This window comes from Accipiter gentilis, chromosome 2 (genome assembly GCF_929443795.1).
Source record: "Accipiter gentilis chromosome 2, bAccGen1.1, whole genome shotgun sequence".
Taxonomy (NCBI): Eukaryota; Metazoa; Chordata; class Aves; order Accipitriformes; family Accipitridae; genus Astur; species Astur gentilis.
Genome location: NC_064881.1, coordinates 17,026,938 through 17,050,623, shown reverse-complemented (window position 1 = coordinate 17,050,623; position 23,686 = coordinate 17,026,938). Strand labels below are relative to the sequence as shown.

General features: G+C 41.2%; 1 protein-coding gene across 10 annotated transcripts in view; it reads right to left on the bottom strand.

Annotated features, from left to right (window-relative positions):
* Positions 1–23,686, bottom strand: part of SGK3 (serum/glucocorticoid regulated kinase family member 3) — an 81,827-nt gene that overhangs the window by 28,096 nt on the left and 30,045 nt on the right. For 6 of the 10 annotated variants that reach the window (XR_007509710.1, XM_049829749.1, XM_049829790.1 and 3 more), the window contains exon 2: positions 4,024–4,229. Coding sequence is in view for 9 of the 10 variants with exons in the window: in XM_049829749.1 (XP_049685706.1) it covers positions 4,024–4,101 (78 nt within the window). In the remaining variant the exon portion in view is untranslated. Of the gene's footprint in view, positions 1–4,023; positions 4,230–11,556; positions 11,579–11,735; positions 11,846–11,936; positions 12,013–12,454; positions 12,612–23,686 lie in introns of those variants that run through there. The other 4 variants (XM_049829710.1, XM_049829741.1, XM_049829731.1 and 1 more) reach the window with 4 other exon arrangements.

Below are 23,686 nucleotides of genomic sequence, written 5' to 3'. Positions count from 1 at the left end.
AGTGTTGGGACCAGCGCTGTTTAACATCTTTGCTGGTGACACGGACAGTGGGATTGAGCGCACCCTCAGCAAGTTTGCCAATGACACCAAGCTGTGTGGCACAGTCAACACACTGGAGGGAAGGGGTGCCATCCAGAGGGACCTTGACAGGCTTGAGAGGTGGGCCTGTGCGAACTGCATCAAGTTCAACAAGGCCAAATGCAAGGTCCTGCACATGGATTGCAGCAATCCCAAGCACAAACACAGGCTGGGCAGAGAATGGACTGAGAGCAGTCCTGTAGAGAAGGACTTGGGGGCATTGGTTGACCAGAAGCTCAACGTGACTTGGCAATGCGTGCTTGCAGCCTAGAAAGCCAACTGTATCCTGGGCTGCAAGGAAAGAAACCTAACCAGCAGGTTGAGGGAAGTGATTCTGCCCCTTTGCTCTCATGAGACCCTACCTGGAGTACTGCGTTCAGCTGTGAGGCCCCCAGCATAAGAAGGACATGGACCTGTTGGAGCAGGTCCAGAGGAGGGCCACAAAAATGATCAGAGGGATGGAACACCTCTCATACGAAGACAGGTAGAAAGAATTGGGGTTGTTCAGCCTGGAGAAGAGAAGGCTCCAAGAACACCTTATAGCAGTCTTCCAGTACCTAAAGGTGGTCTACAAGAAAGTCGGAGAGGGACTGTCACAGGACAAGGGGTAATGGCTTTAAACTGAAAGTGGGGAGATTTAGATTGGATGTAAGGAAGAAGTTCTTCACTGTGAGGGTGGTGAGGCACTGGAACAGGTTGTCCAGAGAGGTTGTGGATGTCCCATGCCTCAAGTGTTCCAGGCCAGGCTGGATGGGGCTTTGAGCAACCTGATCTAGTGGAAGGTGTCCCTGCCTATGACAGGGGGGTTGGAACTAGATGATCTTTAAGGTCCCTTCCAACCCAAACCATTCTATGATTCTATGATGAAAACTCCTACAACAACATAGGCAAGATGCATCCATACCTTGTAACATGTGGATAAATAACGCAAAGCTTTGAGAAAGGAAAAAGGAAGAAACAGAATTCCTGAAACATCACCATCACAATCACAATCATCACCATAAACTATCTTCCCAGATACAGACAGGATAGGGCCCAGCTATTTCTGGATGTGATAAATTTCTTCACAAATGTCACTGCAATTAAAAGGCTTCAACTCTGTTTTGGTAGCTCATGCTCCTGGATTAAACATTCAATTTGTATTAAACAAAGATAAATAAAAAGGTAGGCTGTTTTCCAATTTCAAGAGAACAACCATTAAGAAAGTAAGGAAACTATTAAGTGTCAACAAAATAAAAAAAAAAACCTCCACAAATTCCACAGGGCTGGGGACTAGTATTACACGTCACAGGTCTGAGACAAGGTTTCCAAATTTAATCAGACAAACAGCACCCTTGAAAGAGATTTCTTAATAAGCCTGTATATGATGGGGGTGTGAAGGGAGAAAAGGACAGGTCAGAAGAGAAGATTAAGCCTCAGACATTAAACTGCAAAGTGAGAAATCCAAAACAAAGCTATTTGACAAAACAGGCAAAAGAATGGCTCACTATACACAAGGACAGAATAGAAATTAATATAGCCTAGATATGGTCCAAAACAAGCAAGTATTTTGCTATTTTTATAAAGAAAGTGAATGCTCAATCTTCAGAAAAAGGGAGGACAGAGAACTAGAGTGGATATACATACAGGCTGGTTACCATGAATTAAGTGGAAACAAAAAAACTTCCCTACCAGAATGCATGGAAAATTCAAACACAAAATTATTTGTCAAGAAAAAAATACTGGTAATAAAATACTGCATAAATTTGATATATTAACAAAATCAAATCAAATATTCAATAAAAGGTTATGAAAATGCTCAGGAGGCATAAAGATTTCATCTCCAAAGACAAAACTGAAAAGTTTGACTTATCAGAATGAGGAATGCACAGATACATGATTATTTTTAAAAATGCTTCATCATGGCAAGTGTGAGGGGAAAAAGAAAAGCTAGTAAAAGCTAAGTTGAACATACTCATCTTGTTTCCATGCCAGCATTAAGTGAGCCACTCTAAGGTTTGAGCTGGAATTCAGTTTCTATTCAGACCAGTAAGATTCTAGAATAGTCTCAGAAGCAGTAGTGATATATGCTGTAAGTGACAGTAAGGTGCAGGTTATACAAAACAGTCACCTGAAGTCTTTCCCAGCCTTTATCACTTTAACCTTTCCTTTCACCCCAAGGTTCTTACTGCTGTTTATGGAAATGGCACTAATACTGCCATCAGAAACAGATAGCTGTAACTACCACAGGTTTGTTAAGAACTGTTTCTCCCTACACCCCTCTCTCACTCCCCTCCAAAAGCAGTACTAACAGGCTCCAGTCATTACAACACAGCTACAGAAGAGGAGACAGAATAAAAGCACTGACAGACACATGCTGAAATTCCAGTTCCTACCATGAAGTTTAGTGTGATCCTCACTTCTGTTATCAAATCCTAAAATAAATGCAATAATGCTCAAAAGCTTGGTTGTGAAAAGCAGTTCTTGTCAAGTTGCTAATTACTCCCTGATGCAGAAAGCAGAAGCTACCAAGACAAAAGTGTACCTCCACACAGCACAAGCTGGGTTACATTCCTTCTTCCCCCTGCTCAATGCCCAATTTCTGAAGTTTCCTACACTCTTGCTTGTACAGCTTTCCAAAGGGCACACCCAAAGAAAGTGCCTTTAAGTTGCTAAGGTTGTCACACAGATCTTTAGGTAAAATGACCTGGAAATCACAACACTAGTATGTAACATAAATGTACCACATTGGCACATTTTAACAGCAGAACTGCCAGCACTGAGGCAATAAAACAAACCTGTTTTGCTGAAGTTTAGACTTTCAGGAAGTTTTTCCTGCTCATTTGAGTTTCACATGCATGCAGCAGTTTAAAGTATTAGTAAAGTTCTCTTTTGCTTGTTCCCTTTACCAGCACATTCCTTCCCCAAATTACATCATGATACACTTGTAGAATCAAACAGCGTTGTTGTTCTCCAATGAAGAGAGGTGAAGAGGAAAGGTAGATATGTAATTCAAATCTGTGTTTTGTTGTATTCTTCAGACAGCAACTCAGTCTAAGGGTGTTCGCATTCCACATCTGAAGAGTGACTAATTCACTCAAAAAACCCCCAAAAAACAAACAAAACCCCCAAAACCCCAAACAAAAACCAGCAGCTTAGAGGAAGTTGCACAAGACCAATGAAATAGTTTGAGCTTTTTTTAAAGGAAGTATTATGATGCTGTCTTTATACCCTAGCATACAATAAGCAAAACAAAAATCCATGCCATGCTACTTTATTTTTCAGTATGCAATGCAAAGAGTTTCCCCACAGAATGGTAAGACTTTATTTCTAGAAAGCAAGTCAAATTGGGAGGCCAAAAAAGGAAGGGGAATGACAATGAGTGGTAATGGGAACAGGACAGGAAAAAAACTCATAGGCGTTAGAATCAGAAAGTAGGAAGGCAGGCAGAAAAAAGGTCTTTCAGAAATTTGATAGTTTGTATTATTTTTTCTTTTACACAAAAAAATATAAAGTATAATAGGATATCTATGAAAAAATGGCCATTAAAAAAATCAAAACAAAAAACCAACCAAAACCAAACCCACACTTTACTCCTTTACAAAATAAATGTTTTTACAAAAAGTCATGTAGGATGACAAATCTTCATCTGATTCAGTATCAAAACATTATCCCTACATTTGGACACTTATGTATTTTATATGAAAAAAATGCTGCTATTTGGGGTAAAAATACCAGAAATTTGTAAAGCCAAATTGTTTTTGCAGAAAGCAACACAGTTAAACACTGTAAAACATTCACAACTTCTCACACTGGACTATGGCCAGTACTCACAAGAGCAAGTGAACAGATTTCCATAAACCTGTTGAAAATAATACCAAGCTTACTAGTAAGAAAAAGAAACTAGCAGTTCTAGGCACTAATAGCTTATGCATTTGCCTACAGTGCTCACTCTTACATACTTACAGTAAATCTTTTTTTCTTCTCTCTGTGTTCATCAGAGCTGGGAATGCTAACACTTGGGCAGCTTTCTTTGAGATCCATTGTATGCGTCCTTTTGACAAATTTGTTACAGGACCCTGCTTCGGGTCTTGCAATCAGAAGATCTCTTCAACGGTATTGATCCAAGATACGAAGCTTTTCTTGAGAAAATGTGAATTCCATCATGTAATCTTAAAGTGAACATAAAAGGAAAATTAAGTACAGGAACACTTAACTCACAGTGTTAAAACCTGTGTGACAAGAACTTTTCCTGGCAGGAAATGCACTTTAATATGCGCACATACAGCCATAATCATTACAATTTTGCACACTGTTTCATACTTGTGGTCCTTCGTTGTTTCACTGAAATCACTCACATTCGCTAAGGACACAAGTGCACCCAAAATTTGCTGAGTTGTGTGGACATACTGGAAACAGACTTGGGCCCACTACAGACAATACTTTGAAGGAACAAAGATAGAGCACGGAGAAATAATAAAGATGACAACCTGGTATCAGACACCTGAGAAAAGCCACTAACATGTACATTTGGAACAGTTAATTTCAAAAACAAGGGTTTTCAACTGCATGAATCTGTACCAGAAGGCATTTCAGATTTGTCAGAACATGCTGAGTGCATACATCAGAGATGAAAGACAACATGAGAAAAAGTAATTTTTCACGTGAATTTGAGAGTGACATGGGTAGCATCATGTGTCTGCCTGAATATTTACCTTCTCTGCCCCCTCTTCCCCCATGATTGATATACTTTGTGTTTAGCAGAACAGTAAGGTTGTCCATACCCTTCAGTAGAACAGTTAGCTTCCTTGCAGAACTTGAGAAGGGCACAAGACAAGAGAGAGGATAAAGACATCAAAAAAGGCAGAAAGCTTAGCATTAACTAGATGCCTCTTCACTCGCTAAGGGACAGTATCCTCCACACCCGTCTTGAGCACAAGCAAATTGTTTACTGGACCCCACTGCAAACAACAAGAACTTCAGCACTGCAGCTGAAATTAAGGCTACGTAGCTACAACCCTCTGTTCAGGCCTGCACAGCCATGTGAAGTGTTTTAGTGAATGCAGCTCAGCTTTTAGAACACTATGTGTCTGACCAACTTACAAACATGAGAAAAAATTTTAGGAAGAGGAGACTTCAGTTCTCTTCAAAACACCCGGAGGAAAAAGGAGCGCCCAGTCCAACATTTAACTCCCTATTTTCTTAAAACAGGGAAGTATAAAAGTGAGCTGTATATTTCATATCATAAATTTCCAAAAAGCACAAACTAATCCAGTGCAATTCTGCTATTAGAGAGACGCCCATATTTATGTTGGCATGAAGGCCAAAGCCCCTGGAATCCACTGAAAAGACTTGTGCTTGATACCCAACTAGACTCAGTCAGTCAGTTGACTATTTTTCTTGTTCTCAAAAGCCAAATCATCTCTCTGGTTCAAACTTCATGTTATTATTCCTCCTGTAGCCATTTAAAATCAAGTAATTTTCAAAGATCTATCTGATGACTTCAAACAAAAAGGAGTGTTTGAAACCACTGTAACCACAGCTAAGTGATAGATCATCCATACTGCAACATATTCAGAGAATTATTTTTAGTTACATCTGCATTTACCTTAATTTGTTCTCTACTTCACTGATTAGGTAATTACAGGGTTGAGCAGGGTTAAGCTCCACACCCCCCCCCCCCTTATTTGACTATAACACAGCTCATCTAAGCCAGTTACACCGACTTTGAGTTTCAAATTGGTTTCTCTTTCCCTTTAGCAAGCCACTGTTAAAAGCTTTATTACAAGGCACAGTTTCCATTTTCCACAATTTTACACTGGCATGGGATTAAGACTGTTCTTCACCCATTGCCACACACTAAAATTAAGATCTAAAGGTTAACTGTGCTCTTCTCCATCATAAGAGGTCCACTAAAACAGTCAATAGGCACCACTTTCAGTAAGTGTTTCACTAAGCTTAGACTTTACTAAGCACTTATGTCAATCTTTAGCCACTTCAGGTCCAGTGCTAGAAACTGAGCACAAGTCCCTGCATTTATCTGTCTTCCTGCTTGTCACAGAAAAACAAGTAAAGCTTTAAAACAGATTAGGTGTTCCCTGACTAATATCACGCACCGTCTTTCTCCTCTTGTAAACTGACATTCATTACAAAGGTTCCTAACGTGCTTGCACTGAGTCTGACAATATAGGCGGTACTTCTCTCGACCCTTTCATTTTGTTACTCTTCGTGTCATACTTTTAAATACCAGTACAGGAGCAGTATGGATTAAAAGCTGTAGTCCAAAGTATATCACTTGGAAGACTGAGCTTTATTCCAGATCTGAAATTGAAAGATCTAAGGAAAACAAAAGGAGGAAGCGTCACCCAGATTAATTCAGGAAGAGTTTATTCATCTTACTGGGAAGAAGAAGAAGAAATCATCTGAGAAGCTGAAACTACAGTGTTCGTGTATCTTTCTTCAAGCTGCCTGGAAGATCACTGGCTGTGATTATTTTCTTTACCTGAGGCATCTCCTCTGAGTTGTGCCTGGGTCACCAACAGTAAACTGAACCGACAAACTTGGGAGAAATGCATTTTCAATTTGCCACTAAGCTCCAGAGGATCAGAGCTTTCTTTCAATTTCTATTTGCCATGAGCATATCAGCTCTTGAGAGCTTCTCATAGCTGAACTGTAAATAGGGATAAATTTGCCTTAATGTTTGCCATGCTGTAGTTTAAGAACACAGATGTAGTTTTAGTAGCAGGTAAAACCACTAATGCTGTGGTAACTACATGAAGTAATAATAACAGAGAGCAAACAGTAGAGATACATTCATCCACAGCTTCAAAAGTGCAAACTGCAGGGTCTTGAGGGTTGCCACATACAAGTGAATTTAACAGACACTGTCAGCTGAGAAGTCTCTGCCTCTGGTTATAGCTTTTCCTGTAACTAAGAAAAAGTAGCCCCTGGCCTCAACTTTGATAACAGGCAGAAAGGAAAAGGAACTTTAGAAAACCAGGTAGCAAAATAAATCCCCTTAAATCGTACTTATGCCCTAGTGAAAGAATATGTAGATAATGCAAGACAGGGTAACACTGAGACCAGTGTTGTCCAGAAACAGCTAAAACTTCTAAGTTGCTACAGTATCTAGGCCTGGAACAGGGGAAGGCACAGACAAATGTGTCAGAAGAGAACAGAAGTCAGGCACCTTTCTGGCAAAGTTTCAAGCCTATCAGCAGCTACACTGTCCATTCTCTCCACGGTGGCTGTCAAAAAGCAAGCAGTATTTTCACTGTTTCCTGCAGGAAGCCATAACAATGTCAAATTTCAGGCTGACATTTGCCTCTGGTGAAGTAAGAGCATGACAATAACAGAACCCTGACACTATGAGAACATACATAGATCTACTATACCCACAAATGAAGAATTTTCTGAATGCGTTACAATAAAGTATTTTATGCAACATGTAGCAATAGCGACACAGAACAGGCAAACATTATGCAGTTTAGTGACATGTGGCAACCTCCTTTTACTCCTTTCTATATAAGCTAGGCTCAAACTGTGCTGGAAAAGGTTTCTGAATTTTAATCAGATTGTTTTACTTTGTACTGAAACACTTTCTTTTCTTTTTTTTTAAATGATAATGGCCTGAAGATGATACCACTGTATAACCAAAGACCCTCATTCTGGGTGCTTAGGAGTCTCTCTCTGCCAAGAATGTTCAAAACTAGACTAGGAACCTATGTACTCACCTACTGGGTGAGTATTCTCCAGCTGTGGCCAAACTGCCTTAAATGCCTCTAAGGCCAGTGCAAATCAGCTATCAATACTCACTCCGACTCTTTGAGTAATACAAGGGAAGCAGAGACAAGAACAGTCAAAAACCCCCAAAGTCAGTCTCCCTTCAAGCACGCTTGGAAGAATCACCAGGATCCATACTCACCCATTGGAACAGAACAGGCATTTCCCTACACACTAATCATCTACCTAGAAAGACTTACTCTAGGACTGAGTCACCAGCAAAACCAGCTGCTGAAAATCTCACCTGAGTGTGATTCCAATTACAGAAAGAGCCAGCATATGCAGAAACAGAAAGCAACACACAGGAGACAATCTATTATTCACTATAAAGATTACTCTATTTCCTCTTACTTGAGAGAAAGTATCATCTTTGGCATGCTTTTCATCACTTCCTCAGTCTTCTCCACAAATATCCTGATAATGACTCAACATGTCACTGGACATTACACAATCTTTGAGAAAGCCCAGAAAGTCAGCTTTTTCTCAAATGCTGTATTACGAAATAGAGCATCCCACTCTCGTTACCAGACAGGCTGCTGGCACACAGGAAATGGGAGACAAGATATTCATAATCCAATGCGACAGAAACAAAGGATAAGGAGAGCCAGGGACTGTAGAAGTCACGTGCTTCAGAGTCAAAAGCATAACACAGATCACCGAATCTGTAAAGAGAGATGGATGGCCAGAAGCTGTTGAATAACTAGGTTCTGAAGAAAACAGGTTTCACATAGGCCATCCTTTTAAATACCACATACATATGATTTTTAATACAGGAACACTAAATACCAGTGTAGACCTCTACAAATACTCCTGATGAAGAAAAAGGAGATGGCTAACCAAAATACGCTGGCCAATCCTTGGCTTATCTCCACACTCCCTTCTAATTACAATTTGAGAATTGAGAATTCACCCATTGGTATAAACAAAAAAGCCTGTTCCTTGTTCACACACCCACCCACTACCTTGCTTTTTTTTTTTTTTTTTTTTTTAAAAAAATCTCTACTAGCATCACTATGGAAAGCAAACCACTACTCTGCAGCAATGTGGGCAAAGTCCAATTCAACTGATTCTTTCTACTTGTAGAAAAGGATTGCAGATAAAGTGAAAACTCAACCAAGGGAAAGAAATAAGTAACTGGTGTTTTGCCTGACTTTTCCAAAGTAAATTTGATAGAGGCAAACATTTCCCTCCCATGATTCTACTGCACCCAAGAACATCCCTTCTGCCCCACTGCCCAAAATAAGCTCCAATAAATTACTCTAACCGGCATATAAGAAAATTCACGGCTTGGACTGGATCTATTTGCATTCATGTTTATTACATGACTGAATACAGCTTCTTTGCTGTGGTAAGCAAACCCTGAGTAATAAAATGGGTCTGAAGAACAGATACTGCGAACAAGAGGCAGATGTCTTTTAATCCTGAACACAGGTCCATAACAATTTCATCTTTAGCCTGTGTCCTCAGTATCTGGAAAGGTCACTATGTGCCTCAGCTGGTATGACTTACACAAACAGCAGAGCACATAAGAAAATATCTACTTTGCATTACACCTGCTATGTGCACATCTCTTGGCGTGCATCCTCAGCCTTCCTACACACCAGGTCCAATTAAAGTTAAATGTAGATGCCTCAGGATAGCACAGATCAAAAGTCGTAGGAACAGGACTGTGAGCTATTTTCAAGAGGCCTTACAGACAGCTGATACCAGTCACTTGCAACATAGTCAGTTCTACATAAGAGGGCAGTCAGACGTCAGTGAACACAAAGCAAATAATCCCAGCCTCATTTTGTCCTTCTTGACAAAAATTAAGCTAGAGAACCCCAAATTTCAATTCCAGATATACTGCCCATCTTTTTACATGGCCTTCAACAAAAGTCACCGACTGTTTTCCCTGTTTCACTTCATTAAAAGAATTCTCATCTACTTAAGACTGATGTTATTGCTAATTCATCAAACATGGAGAAAGTTACTGGATTATATGTACTATAATTGGCAAAAGGGTAAAATCCATACAACAGAATATATCTGGATTTTAGAATAATGAAATATGCAAATCCAAGCTACAGTTCACAATCCAGAAAACACACTTTTGAAGTCTGTGCTCTACTGAATTCACAGCTGCGTAGAACCACAAGGCTGTCGGATAATGAAAAGGCTACAACTTAAATATTGGAGCATAAAAGGCAAGTAAGAGAAATGGCCTTTAGCAATATCCAAATTGCATGCCCAGTTCACCAGCACTCGATTCCTCATGTTACATCAGTACAATGACAGCTAGTATTTTATGTCCGTTCTTCAAGTTTACAAACGCTTGCAGGTAACAGCATACGTTGACCTCTCACATATTTCAGTGCTCCACAGAGAATAAGGTGGTGTTTCAATTCTACAAGGATTCAGAGAACGGTTGTTTTATGCACGCGTAACAGAATTTGGCGCAGTAACATCAGATGTGGTGAGGCTGTAATTTACAATCAAAGGTGGGAATTAAGGTCGGAAAGCAGTTTTAACACAATTCCTCATCATCACGTAACCACTAGTGACTACTTCTTCAGCTTTAAAATTGTTAAGGTTGTTAAAACAACCAGTACTTCTTAGTGACGTGTGCAAGTTAAACATGCTGTATTTCTGACCTAAATGAGCATCTCAAAATATCTTTTAAAAAATAGGTCAGTTTTCTAGCTTTATTAGAAATACCATGCATGGAGACTACCTTGGCAACATTAACAGTGAATTTTCCAAAATGCCTTCCAAAAGCTAATAACATTTTTTCCTGAAATCTAAAGTATCTTAAAGCCTTCAGGAAAACACTCCTCCATACACACTTTCCTTTTTTATCATTAGTTCATATTACAGTCATTGAAGAGACTGGTGTGCAGGTGAAGACAAAAAAAAAATAAAGTATCAGAATTGTATTCAGACACTCAGAGTGAAACAGCACTAACATCAAAAGAACCCAAAATGGAATAACAGCAGCCTTTAAAAATACAGATTCATTCTGCATAAGGCTATTAAACAAACTTCATATATGATTGAAAGGCATTAAAAAAACCAACACACCCAAAACTTAGCTACAAGAGTACTGTAGCAAGTGATATTCATCGAAGTCTTCAGCGCCAAGTAACTGGAAGAACCATAACGGCATTCAAGTGACATTACCGTGTTGAAACGAAATGCAGTACCAGCACGAAAACATATCTGAAGTTTAAAGGGGATTAAGAAATGAACATTCCATACTGCAAAAGCACCGCACATCTAGAGGCGGAACAGTTACACCTTTAAGAGCTGCTAGAGAAGGAAAATTCCTATCAATATGAAAAAAAGACGAGCTGTCAAAACAGCTTTAGCCTTGATACTTTACTACTTGCCTTTTAACCAACCTCCACAAAATTCAATTCCTCAAGGGTACCCGAATCCCTGCAAGACAGCATTGCCTAAAAAGCTTTAGTTTTTCTAGACAGGACCTCAGTGGTATCCTCCCTCAGGCTCGCTGCGCCCTTCCAGAACACCAGCTACGCGCTGGCTGCGAACCCCTGGGAGAACGGAGAGCGAACACGGCGCAGGTAACGCCCCCGGGCATACAGCCCTCGCCGAACGACGGGCAGAGAAGCGCAGCACGTACAACGGACCCGCGCCCGCCCGCCTCCCTCCCTCACAACCGAGGCCAGCGGCTCCGCTGCACCTCCCGTAGCTCGGGAACGAAACCACGCCGCTCACCTTCACCCCAACAACCATTTCCCCGCTCCCTTATTTCTAGGAAGTTACAAACGCCTCACACGCCCGCTCCAGCGGCGCCCCGCGGCTGCCCCCGCCGCCGCTCCCCCGCGCGGCCACCCCCTGCCCGGCGGCGCCCCGCCGCCCCGCGCCCGCCCCCGGAACCCCGCAGGCTGACGCACACGCGGCCCCAACGGCGAGAAAAGGCGAAAGGCGGCGGCGCCGCCGAGGAGAGGAGGCCAGCGCCGCCGCGGGATGGGCGCCCGGCGGACGGGTGGGTCGGGTCGCCTCGCCTCACCTCACCGCCCCGCCGAGCGGCAACGGCGGCGCACGCGGCTCTGCTCCCTCCCTCCCTCCGCCCGCCCCCGCACGGACGCACCCACCCCGCACGTGCGGCCGCCGCTCCGGAGGGGGGCGGGAGGAACGTTAACCCCCCATTGCCTTCCTCCGCGGGACAGCGAGCGCGGCGCCGACCCCGCCTGTGGCGTGCGGAGGCGAGCGAGCCGCCCCGGCCCACCCACGGACGCGCCCGCGGGGCCGGCGCCCGGCCGCGGCCGCCCTCCCGCGCCCCTCCGCCCCCGCGGAGCCAGGCTGCGGCCCGGGCGTGGCGTGGCACGGCACGGCCCTCCGCCGGCCGCTGCCCCGCCGCCACCCCCGGGCCCTCGGCGGGGCCCGGACCCCGTCCCGGGCCGAGAGGGCAGGTTTCCTTCCCCACCCCCTTTTTAGAAAAAAAATTAAAAAAAAAAAAAAAAAAAAAAAAAAGTTCCGTCCTCCGCCCCGCAGCTCCCGGGGGATGTTCCCGCTTTTGCTGGGCGGCTCCCCACAGAAACTCTGGAAAATCAGCAGCGTCGGCAAAGCCGCCACTCTGGTAAGAATAATCTTAAAAAAAACCCAAACAAACCTGCTCGCAAGAGGGGTTTCAGTTTAACTCCTCAGTGCGTTTAGGGGTGCCCACAATCCCCTGGCAAGGCCATCGTTAAACCAACCAGCTGCCTGTAATGAAAGCTCTCCCCCTTCTGTATGTGCCAAAGGAATAACACAGAAAAATGAGGTAGGTTTGTAAAATATCCAGCACTGTTTAGAGAACTGTTTCTGCACCCTCTGAAATTAGAGGGTAAGTTTCAATACCCCAGTTAAAATTCAACTAGACCTCTTAAAACAAAGTATAACTAACTTGGTAAGTTTTTCCTGAGCAGACTGAGGCCACAGAACAGTTACAAAAATATAAATTCCAGAAAAAAGCTCTTTCAATAGCAGTATCACTTCTGCTTTTTTTTTTTAAATAGATGTAAAAGTCTAGGACTACCAGGAGTCAGCATGGATTCTGTTTAACAGAACAGACCACCGCACCCATTAAGTTAAAAGCTCCTGTTCATTGAGGATCTGCTGTGGTCTCTAAACGTGTATGTTCATCATTCAGACAAGGCTTAAGAGGCAAAGAATACCTAATGCAAATGGTAACACTCGGGATGAGGTAAAAGCCAATGCCATTTTAGCTTCCTCCATATGAATACCTGAAATGATTCCCAGGATTTCAACCTGTGTGTAAAGAATGAGCAAGTGTGAAAATACCACAGCCCGTTTCACTGTCTTAACTGATGTTAACACCTAGGTGCCACAAAACCCCCACAGGTTCTCATCAGGAAGTTGTTCTATTGATTATGGAGAAGCCCCACGTTCTACAAGCGTGTCTTCACAAGACTTGTATTTGGGCCTGACGAGACATGATGATGCTCATTTCAACAGTCACAGGTATTGGCAAGCATCTGGCAAGTAGTGATTCGGGAGATCCTGTTTCTGAACATTCCTGCTGCAGAAGTATTCCTGCATAATACTACACTCATGTGTCAGACACTGACAGTCATCCAAGCACTCTCCAAAAACAAACCAGAGAAGCAGCCTGGCATTATTTAAAATACATCAGTGTTTGGATTAGCGTGTTGTAACTGTGTACATACAAGCTACAAGTCAACTGGATTACAAGTTTCCCTTTCAGTAGAGTCCACACAGGAAGAAATGAGGAATTTTCCCATCCTAACCTGCCCTTTCCTGATTTTGGAGTTTCGTATTTTTGGGTGGGCACTGCTAGATCCAGATACTCTGCATCGTAGCAACAGCCTTCTCTTGCTTGTTCGGATTGGGTGAGGTATTTGCCTTACATTCATAGATAGCTATTAAAGAAACTTCGTTAGCACTTCTCGTTGTGAACCCCAGAGGAGAACACTTTTGAACTTCCGTCGGTTAGAATATTGGATTATTGGCAAATAATTTAATCAGGTAATCTGTATTTAAGAGTTATTTTACTCTACACTTGTTTAGCAGTGTTCATCTTCTGTCTGGTTGATAGTTTTCAGTTAATCATTCACTTGTCAGCAGATCAGTTGAACAGAGCCACTGGACTGATTTACAGTAAGTAGAAAGGCCTCAAGCCAGGAAAGCAGAGATGACGACCCTGGCCTAGAGATAATTTAACTCTGTCTACCTGGCCACACAGTCTAAGCCCTAAACCTTTGACTAAAGAATGGCTATTTGTCCTTTCTCACAGCTAGAAACTCTTGAAGACTGGGCTGTCAACTGGTTAATTTTATGTAGTTCTCACTATTCTGCACCTGTGCTCTACCTTAAGTAATTACAGAGCAGCAACATGGTACATATCCTTAAATTGCAATTTGCCTGAATGAATTCCACAGCATGTTCAGCCGTCTACTGCATCATACTATGCAAAACACCGTTAAGGTCCGAGAATTTAAATAAATCCTAATTTACAGATTTGCTTGATGAGTTTTAAAGGCTAATATTCTCAAGTCAATGTGGATACCTGGTGGTTAACTCCGTAGCACACACAGAAACACATGGAACTCAACTTGCCTGCTAAGTGAAGCTAAAGGTCAGCATTCGCTCTGACATTTTTGACCCTGGGAACTCCCTTGCATTCCCCATTTATGTTTCCTGGGCAAGGAATACACACTAAGAATCTCGCTTCCACTGCTTTGCAGTACTTCACTTCTAAAGAATGTTACAAATCCATGTACTGTGCTGTCATCCCAACTATTTAAAGTCTTTGCTGAAGAATACCAGTGACTGGGTGGCGGGGGTGGAAAAGAAGAAAAAGAGAAGAGAAACGAAGGGCCCATCTCAACCCATTGCAAATGCAAGAGGTCACAGAAATGCAGGGTACCTTCAACATGTTTCTCCAAGCACAGTATGAGCAGGTAGCAACAATCTGAACTATTATGTTCTGCTTTTACTGAAAATGTCCTTAAAATAGTATGAAAACCTTGTCCCTGACCAAAGATCAAAGGTCTACAACATCAAGAGAACCATACAGACAAAAATACAGTATAAAAACATTGTAAAAGACAAAGACAAGCAGGAATGCAGACGACTTGTTTAAACGTAGCCAGGAGCTTTGTTAGTGAACACTGTTCTGTATGTATATTCTGTGATACGTTAGTATATATTCAGATATTCACACAACAAGCACAGCTCAAACCATGTGATGAGCATAGTCCAGTATTTTTAGTTACTGCTAAAACACGGTGGGTCAACTGAGTAGCACCTCAAAATCATTACCTCACTGTCAGCTTCAAACACCAACACCACGGCTTTCTGTTTCAGTTCCTGCATTTCAAAGGAGTATCTCAGCCTATCACTTTTAACACCAAGCTTTCTATCCTACTCCTCACGCTCAGGGACAACACAACCTCCTTGCTCCAGAACAGACCATTAATAGAGTCATCAGGTTTGGACACTAAGATGAGATTGTGCTTGGAATCAAAAACCACTCTATGACAGTATCTCGCATACCAGCAGCTCTGGTTAAACCAAATGCATGTCTGTTTAAAACCCTCCAAAAGGCATCGATGCGACACTGCAATAGATATGAAGTGATCTTTTAAGTAATTATTGTTAGCCTTTAGCCTATGAAGCCCAAAACTTAGACTTCACTCAGGAAACAACTGATGGCTATTGTAGTTAACTTTGCATATGCCAATTGTTTTAATCAAAGAACCCAACTCCAAGCAGGTTGTATCCACCTACACAGCATTGAACAGTCTGAGGACATCACCCTTTGGAAAGCCTCAGGCTGCAATGGATGGGCCTCACAATGATGCAGGCACAGTAATTCAGAGCAAAAATTGTCTTAACACCTGGGATTCTGGCAGCCGCAAAGACACCATAAAATGTATGAAGATAGATATGCCCTTTTCTATCAATTACTCTTACACTGCTTCCCAGCCTCTTGTTTGGAGGCTAATTAATCCACGTTCATACCCCACTGCCTGCTTAGGAACAGGACATTGAAAAGGCTTGGGAATGGGCCAGTTGGGACCAGGCATTCAGCACTGCAAAGCATGATACCCAAGAGTCATGTACTGGAGAAAACAGTCTTCCGATAGACTCCCTGGACACATGAGATTACCGGAAAATGTGGGCTATTGAGGACAAAATCAAATAAGAGAAGGCCCTCAGTGGGAAAGTAATCAAGCTGAAAGCCTGAGAGTTAAAACTGTGGAAGAAATGTCAGCTGGACGAGATTTAAACCTCACAGTGTACATGCAAGCAACAGTGTCACCAGGTAACTGTTCTTTACCAAAGCTGGTTTTGTAACACTTAATGCATGTATGCATATTAATAGCTTTCATTTAAGTAATTTTCATAGTTGCTTGCCTGTGCTTATTAAAGAAGTCTGAATAATGGTTCAGTTTTACACGAGCTGCGCAGGGGAAATGTTTTCTTCCCTACTATCTTTTTGTACACTAGATCAACCACAAAATGTCTTTGGATTACAGAGACAGTCTTTCAATTTGAAGGTATGAAATGAATACTTAAAAGACTGATTTGTTGTGAACATATACTTCAACCCATTCTCCCAAACAAACCAACCAACCTACCCGAAACTACCACAAGCCACCTAAACAAGTACGACCGAAAGATTCAGTATTATTTCTTGACAAAGCAGAAGAACCTGGTAAGTAAAAGGAGGCTTCCCAACCTTGAAAGACATTCACAGTCAACTGACAGTTTTCCAGCACTCCAGACACAAAGACTACTATCCATGTATTACAAGAAGAATGTCCTGGCACACAGAGGCTGGTGAAGATCAAAACCAGTTATCTGCAACAACACTACACAGGCTCACACTTAGCATAGCAAACACCACAAACCAAAATAATGGAAAACTATAGAAAAACTGTAATAAATTGCATTATTTCACAAACATCAGAGTATGCATAACATGAACCAGAACAATGACAACAGCACCACATCAAAGAAATTCTTCACAGAACCTAAGAAGAAAACTGGTTTAAATCAACTGAAGATGAACGCTAGTACAGAGGCAAGCATTGTGCCAAAACCAGCAGTGTCACAGGGAATTAAGGAAAAATAGATAAACTGAAAGATTAAAAAAGTGAGTTTATCCCTACCTAGGGGAACACGTATGCCAAGTACATTGTTGCGTACCTTGGAAATGAAGATTCCCTGCCAGTGCTCTTCAGAGCAATTATGTTTTTTGTTAAAAATAGATTAAGCTTTCAGTCTATTCAGCAATGCATTTACACACTGGGATGATGAAGCCAATGGCTGAGAGTTTCTCTGTGCAAGAATAACTGTAGTAAACAGCAAATACTCTCAGTCACATGGAAAAGTCCCACTAAGAAGGAGTTCAGTGGCACCTCTGTCTTAAGTGCATTCACATTTACACTGGTTAATGCTACAGCATGTATATCTGGTCCTTCCCAGAAGCAGTATCTGCACTCTGAACGTTCAGCAGACCTATATGGGACTTCTTAACATACTACGGTCTGGGCTGAACAGCAACTCTTGCTTGTCTGCTGGGTATCCAGAGCTCCAAAACAAATGCAAACAGTTCAAGTTCTGTCCTGGTACCACCTCCAGGCAGGAGACAGGAGGCATCTCTGAGGAAAATTAGACATAGGGCAGATATTACAGATCCCACCTCAGTGCAAGCATAGCCCTCATTCCTCACACAGTACCAGAGACTTTGCCTAGGGATGCCTCCCTGTCCCCTCACAAAGGCCACTTTCATATTCCAGATTTTACTCCACTTCAAAGAATTTTCATTCCCTGAGATGCAGGGATCACTATATTCTGAGCTGCTTTCTTACAAGCCAGGGGTTTCTGGCTGTACTTCATATACTTTATGTTTGGTTACGTTGCATATGGTCTTTTACAATGAGAAGAAATCTGTTTCAAGCAACAACTATGGACAAACCATGGACCTGGCGATCACCTCATTGTGGGAAAGTACTTGATATGCATAAAGATCTGGAGGTAGCAAATGGAGCATAATGGGCCGAGTGGTAGTGGGGAGGAAACGTGAGTGATTCATTCCTGTAGAAAAGCTGTATGTACCTCAGACATAGCACAGACATCCCCCAACAGCTTGATATTGACTTATAATCCATCCAGTTTCACATTTTAACCAAATACATGCGTATTAGAGAACACATAAACATGCAAACCAATTTACTGTCACAAGCATTAGACAGACTTTTAAAAGATGGAAAACAAATTGAAAACATGAAGACAAGGCCATGAGTTACCCTTTTTACCTTTAATGCAAGAGTTTTGTTTGTTTATGTTTTGTGATTACTTGAAGCCTCTGTGTATTTTCATAAATGTATTTAGGAAAATTCATTCCTTTTGTGCAAGACTATGTTGTAACTAACAACCCCCTGGGTAATTTGATAGAGACAAGCAATTTTTGGTAGAAAATGAATAAATGCATGATGGAATTTCAAGATAAAAAAGCAGTACCATTATCTGCATTTTCAATACATGCATCTCTATTTTCCTCACTTCATCCTCCTCAAGTTCATTATTTCCCTCATGCATCCACCAAAATGTATTGTTACTGCCATATCAGTCATTTTGGAGTATTTTTTCAGTTAGGGCAAGTTGAACACTGTATTTTGCTACAAAGCAAACAACGTAAGATTAGTTTCTAAAAATTACTTATCATGCAAGGCATTTAAAGTGAATGGTGAAGTGCACATGAACTGCCTGACAAAGCTCACTTCTGACCCAAACCCTGCTGTTTACATCCTGCTCACTTACTGGTGCAATAGCTGGCAGGGTTCCACCAGGACATGTGGTCCAGCTATAGCCATGTCGGTAGGAGAAGCACCACTAACTGAGAGAACATGGACATACACCATTATTCACTGCCCACTGGGCCCAGATTTCTTTTTGCCTTCCACCTACCCTCACGCACTGCAAGTGTGCAGTCTGGAGCAGGTACCCAAGCAAAATCTCCACAAACTACTTCAGCTACCAGAAGCAGAATAATAGTATGAAGGCTTAAGTCCAGATAGCCTAGTTTACTTGAGTTTTCACTTATCTTAGAGATGCACAGTGTACATGCAGCCTCAAGCCACCTCCCCTTGCTTACACGGAAGCATAGAAGATTTACATGGGTTCCAAGAATATGAGGAAAACCAAGTTCATTGGACTTGACTTATCACCAAGTCCTACAAAGGTGAATACATAAATAACAAAAGGACAAAGTAACTGGCTGCTTGATAGATATATAGCAACATATGTGCTTGACATGTCAAATATACCACTTACAGGTATATGCTAACGTGCTGGGACTAGTTTCAGCAGACATGCATACGACACAGTAATAAATTACTGCACTGTTAAACATTGTGAAGCTGAAGTTATCCAATATAGCTCATAAGGTCTAAGTTGCTAAAAAACCTCCCAACTGTGCTAAAAAACCTCCCAGCTGCATTTTGCTCTTAACAAAGACAAAAGTTTTCAGTTTATAAATAAAGTTCTATAAAACAGGTCAAGTATCTGAGTTTGCAGGAGATCTGAGCAGTTTGTGCAGGAAGGTATACCAAAGCTAAGCTAAGTATAAAATAAAAAAAGCTCTCTAAGTAGTAATTCTGTATGGATGTTTCTTAATTCAGCCTCCTGAATCCCAGCTACAGCACGTTCTACTAGAATTGCAAATACAGGCTGGGGTGAACAAACATGCTTTGGTAAACAAGTGCTCTGGCACACAATGTTATGTAGGTGGGGTCTACCCAGAATGTCAGGAGTTCTTCCTCAAATTGCAGAGATGAGCAAGAACACAGCACCACGTTTGCATTTTTAAGCTATTTACTGGTATTCTATTCAAATAAAACTAAACAAGGGTGTTGGTTTGGGGGGGGTGTCCCCCTCACAAAAGGCTCGCAGCCTTTTTCCAAAATATCATCATTTTAAAGGCAGCCTAAGATCTACAGAATAGATCAGATGTGTGTTTGCTACTCTACTAATACTTCTAACAATTTATGTCAAAAGACGCATGCATTCCACTACAGCACTATGACGCACCAACTTGGAGTAGAAAAAGGTAGCAACAATTAAAAAAACCCACTACCAAAGCAAGAAGCTGTATCTCATAATCCAAAATGGACAGAGATTTAAGCAAAATGTTGTAAGAGTTTATTATTTGCTGTCCTTACTTTGTTTACTTGTTTATCTAGCTGCCTCCTCATGTTTGCCAGATGCCCAACCTATTCCTGACCCACAGAGAAGATGTATGTCCATCTACTGAGTCTGGGTTTTGTTCTCCAAGCACAAATACTCTCATTTTCAGTCCTGGGAGCTGTTGGTCAGTGTTTTAAGTGTCAGTGGGTCTGAACTATTGAGTTTCAGCAATAGATTTATATAAAGATACATCAGCAATAAATTTATATAATGATACATCCTGTCCTCTTATACCAGGAAATACCAATACAACATAGGATGTCCAAGAACAAGCAGAGAGAGAGGACAGATGATCAACTTTTGAACTCTACTAAACTAAATTTTTCTTTAACATATCCTTCCTTGTATACTATGGCAATCTAGCACAAGCCACTTAATGGAATATTGTAAATCTGAGTATGAAGCATAAGCAACAATTAAATAAATCCCTGTTATCTCAGTATTAACTCAAGACCATTGCTGCATTATGCAATTTTAAAAAGGAACATGGCAGTATTTAATCTTTCAGGTCAGCAATTTTTTGATGCTAGCTGTCATGGTGTTGGGTGGTAGGGACAACAGGGAAAAAGGAAAGATATTGTAGGTTACAGCATGGAACATGAATACTACCTAGAAGTTACGACAAAATTCTATCTATTGACATTTAGCTTTGATGTACATACAGCCATTTTAAAGGCATAGTAATAACCAGATTGTTTAAAAGACATGCTCTTTTCTTGCAGTCATTGTTCAAATTAGTCAAATGTTTCATACGAAAATGTTCCTGCACACAAATCCAAGCTACTGTTCTCCTTCTATAAGGCACAAAATCAAGAATAAGTCTTACTCAACTACAGTTTTCTCCAACAATGCTGTACAAATTAAAGTAATTTTTGTAGATGACAGTGCAAGTTTAAGCTTGCATAAGAACACAAAAGAGCAAAATGCCAAAGTTTTGTAATTACATGGCAATCTTTGTGTCAACCTGATTCATTAAATGTTTTTATAAATCTTCAAATTAAGCAAAGAAAAAATTTTGTTGTAGAAAGAAGATAAAGAATTTTGTAAAACCATGAGAAGTCAAGATGTTGTACATCTCATGAACTGAAGCACTTGATAAATATGTTGTTACTGCATTGGTAGTAAAATATGGGAGCTGTGCAGAATCTGTACAATGTTCAGGAAACTACCAATAATCAACCTCTGTTTGGATGCAATTGCAATGGTGATGAGGATTCCGAAACTGGAATATGCACCACACTAATGGATGCTAATAGAAGCAGTGTTGGAGGCAGGAGCTGGTATCTTCCACGCTTGTATTAAATGATGAAAATTTAACCTCAATCTGGAGCAGATACCATGCAAGCACTCAAAAGTCTCTCTGGGCTGCACTAGCTCTGTTTCCCCTCAGGTTTGGAATGAGTCACTAGCAGGTTTCTACACCAAATTGCTTCCGATTCAAATGTACCTTTCATTTATATAAAAAGTGTTGCGGTAACAGCCCTTCAAAATACCCACTTCAGAAATAATGTTTCATCATTCACCTTTATATAACTGCGGTTCTCCCAGGCCTACGCCGCTCATTTTTTTTCTTTGTTTGCCACCAATTTACGCCTACCCGCACACAGTTGTTAGCACACCAGAACCGCAGGGAACGCCTGTGCTGCTGGCACGGTCACCTCCCCTAGGGAGCCTGGGGTGGCAGGCAGATGACCAGCCAAGGGGTCCTCACCACGTAACTCCGTTAAACTAAAGTCAAGGTAATTACAGATATTTTCATCCTTCACCCATCTGCCTCCACTGATTGATTCAGAAGCATCATCAAAATCAGAAAACATAAGTACTGTTTATTTCTCACTCTTACGAGAATAATGCCTAATTTTGAGAACAGAAATGCAGAAGTACTGAGGACAAAAACATTTTTGTACATAATTCTTTTAAAGTCAGAGCAAGCAAGATGGCTGTTTACACTGCTGACTCCCGATCCCAGCATTCCTACATGCATAATTGCTCAATAAAGCTTTTCATATACATTTTATTGCATTCATTGTGAACCTGCACAGTTAAACTAGTACCACATTTTAAAATCTGGTCTATGGGAAGGATGTCTCAAGTCATATAAGCCAGAGCAGCTTAGCACTTTTATGGGATAATGGAGGGACAGTAGAGTTTCTATCAACTAACCAAAGGACCAGCGGTTGAGGGAGACAAAAAGAGAACAAATAAAACATTAAGCTAACACCAAAGAGAAAGACATTTTGGACATTTCATATAAATGCAAACCTGAAAGCATTAATATGCCTACCATGGTGGGCAGGTATGGAGTCAAACTATACCTGTGCAGATGCTAGAAATGCAGGAGTATGAAAACAGGAAGATGGTGGGATTATTTAATTTACAGGGACTTATATGAAGTTTTGTTCTATTGCATGTCCAGGAAATTTGAGAGCAGAGCCCATGACTTCCTGTAGTGTCTGGGGGAGGGGACAGGAAAACATGCAGAACTCTCACTCCTTTAACAAAAACAAAACAAATTTATTTTTTAAGGCAAAACCCCCCTATATCTATATATATATATACACACACAAGCATAAGGGGGGGGGAGGGGGGCAAATTTACTACGAAGGAAAGTAAATTGGATACTAACAAAAAGTTATTTCAGAGAATACTTATCAGTATCTTCTGAACACATAAATTGTGGAATTTGTCTTACATTTCAAAAATCTTCAAATACTGCTAGATAATCTGCCCAGACCTGAAAAGTTAAGCAGTGAATTTACTGAAGAGCCTTAAAAGGAAAATAGGTCTGACACTGGTCTGTGGTTAATTCTGTCGTAAGTTGGCACAGAAGGTATCACAAATTTGGAAGGAAGTCAGATTAAAGAAACAAACAAAATCCCAGGTATTGGCTAAGGAGAATAAATAAATAAACCAAGGTCTGAATCCCAATAAATAGATTAAGTGATATTTTCTTTGCCATTAGCAGCATTTTCTTGGCCAAGACTATTCAGCTTCCAATGAACAATAAAATTAAGACCTGCTACATTGTAAAACATGGAAACAGTAATAAGAAGTGCCTGCAACACAGACTCAAAGATTCAAACAAGGCACGTGGAAAGTTTTTTCAGTAGAACAAGGAAGAGATCTTGAGTCTTCCAAACTCCTAGCGCATCTTACTCATTATCCCACAGTGGAGGCAGATTACTTGCAAAGGACAGCCTTTTTACTCAGCTAGGAGAAAACAGTCTATTTCTTACTTTCTTCTAAAAGCACCCCAGCCCTAATTCTGTAGCACCATGTAACATTGATTGCTCATCTGTACAGAGCAACAGCAAAACCCCCAGGTTACATGCAAATGTTTGGAAGACCACTCGGCAACCCCAGTGAGATCAGAGCTCCCTAGGAGTATCTGGGTGCATGTGTCAATATGCTCAGTAAATTAGTTCGCTAAAGCTAATCTCTAATTAGGTACAGGATAGGAAGGGCTGCAAATAAATTATCATCGAAATCACAGTAAGTTTTATTGGGCTGGATATGTTAGTGCAAATGGGAGAAAAGGAGACAGAAGCCTAAAAAAGCATTTTGCGATCAGGACAAACTGGCAAAGCCTTGCCTGCTTAATTATTATATTAAACCCTAAATAGCA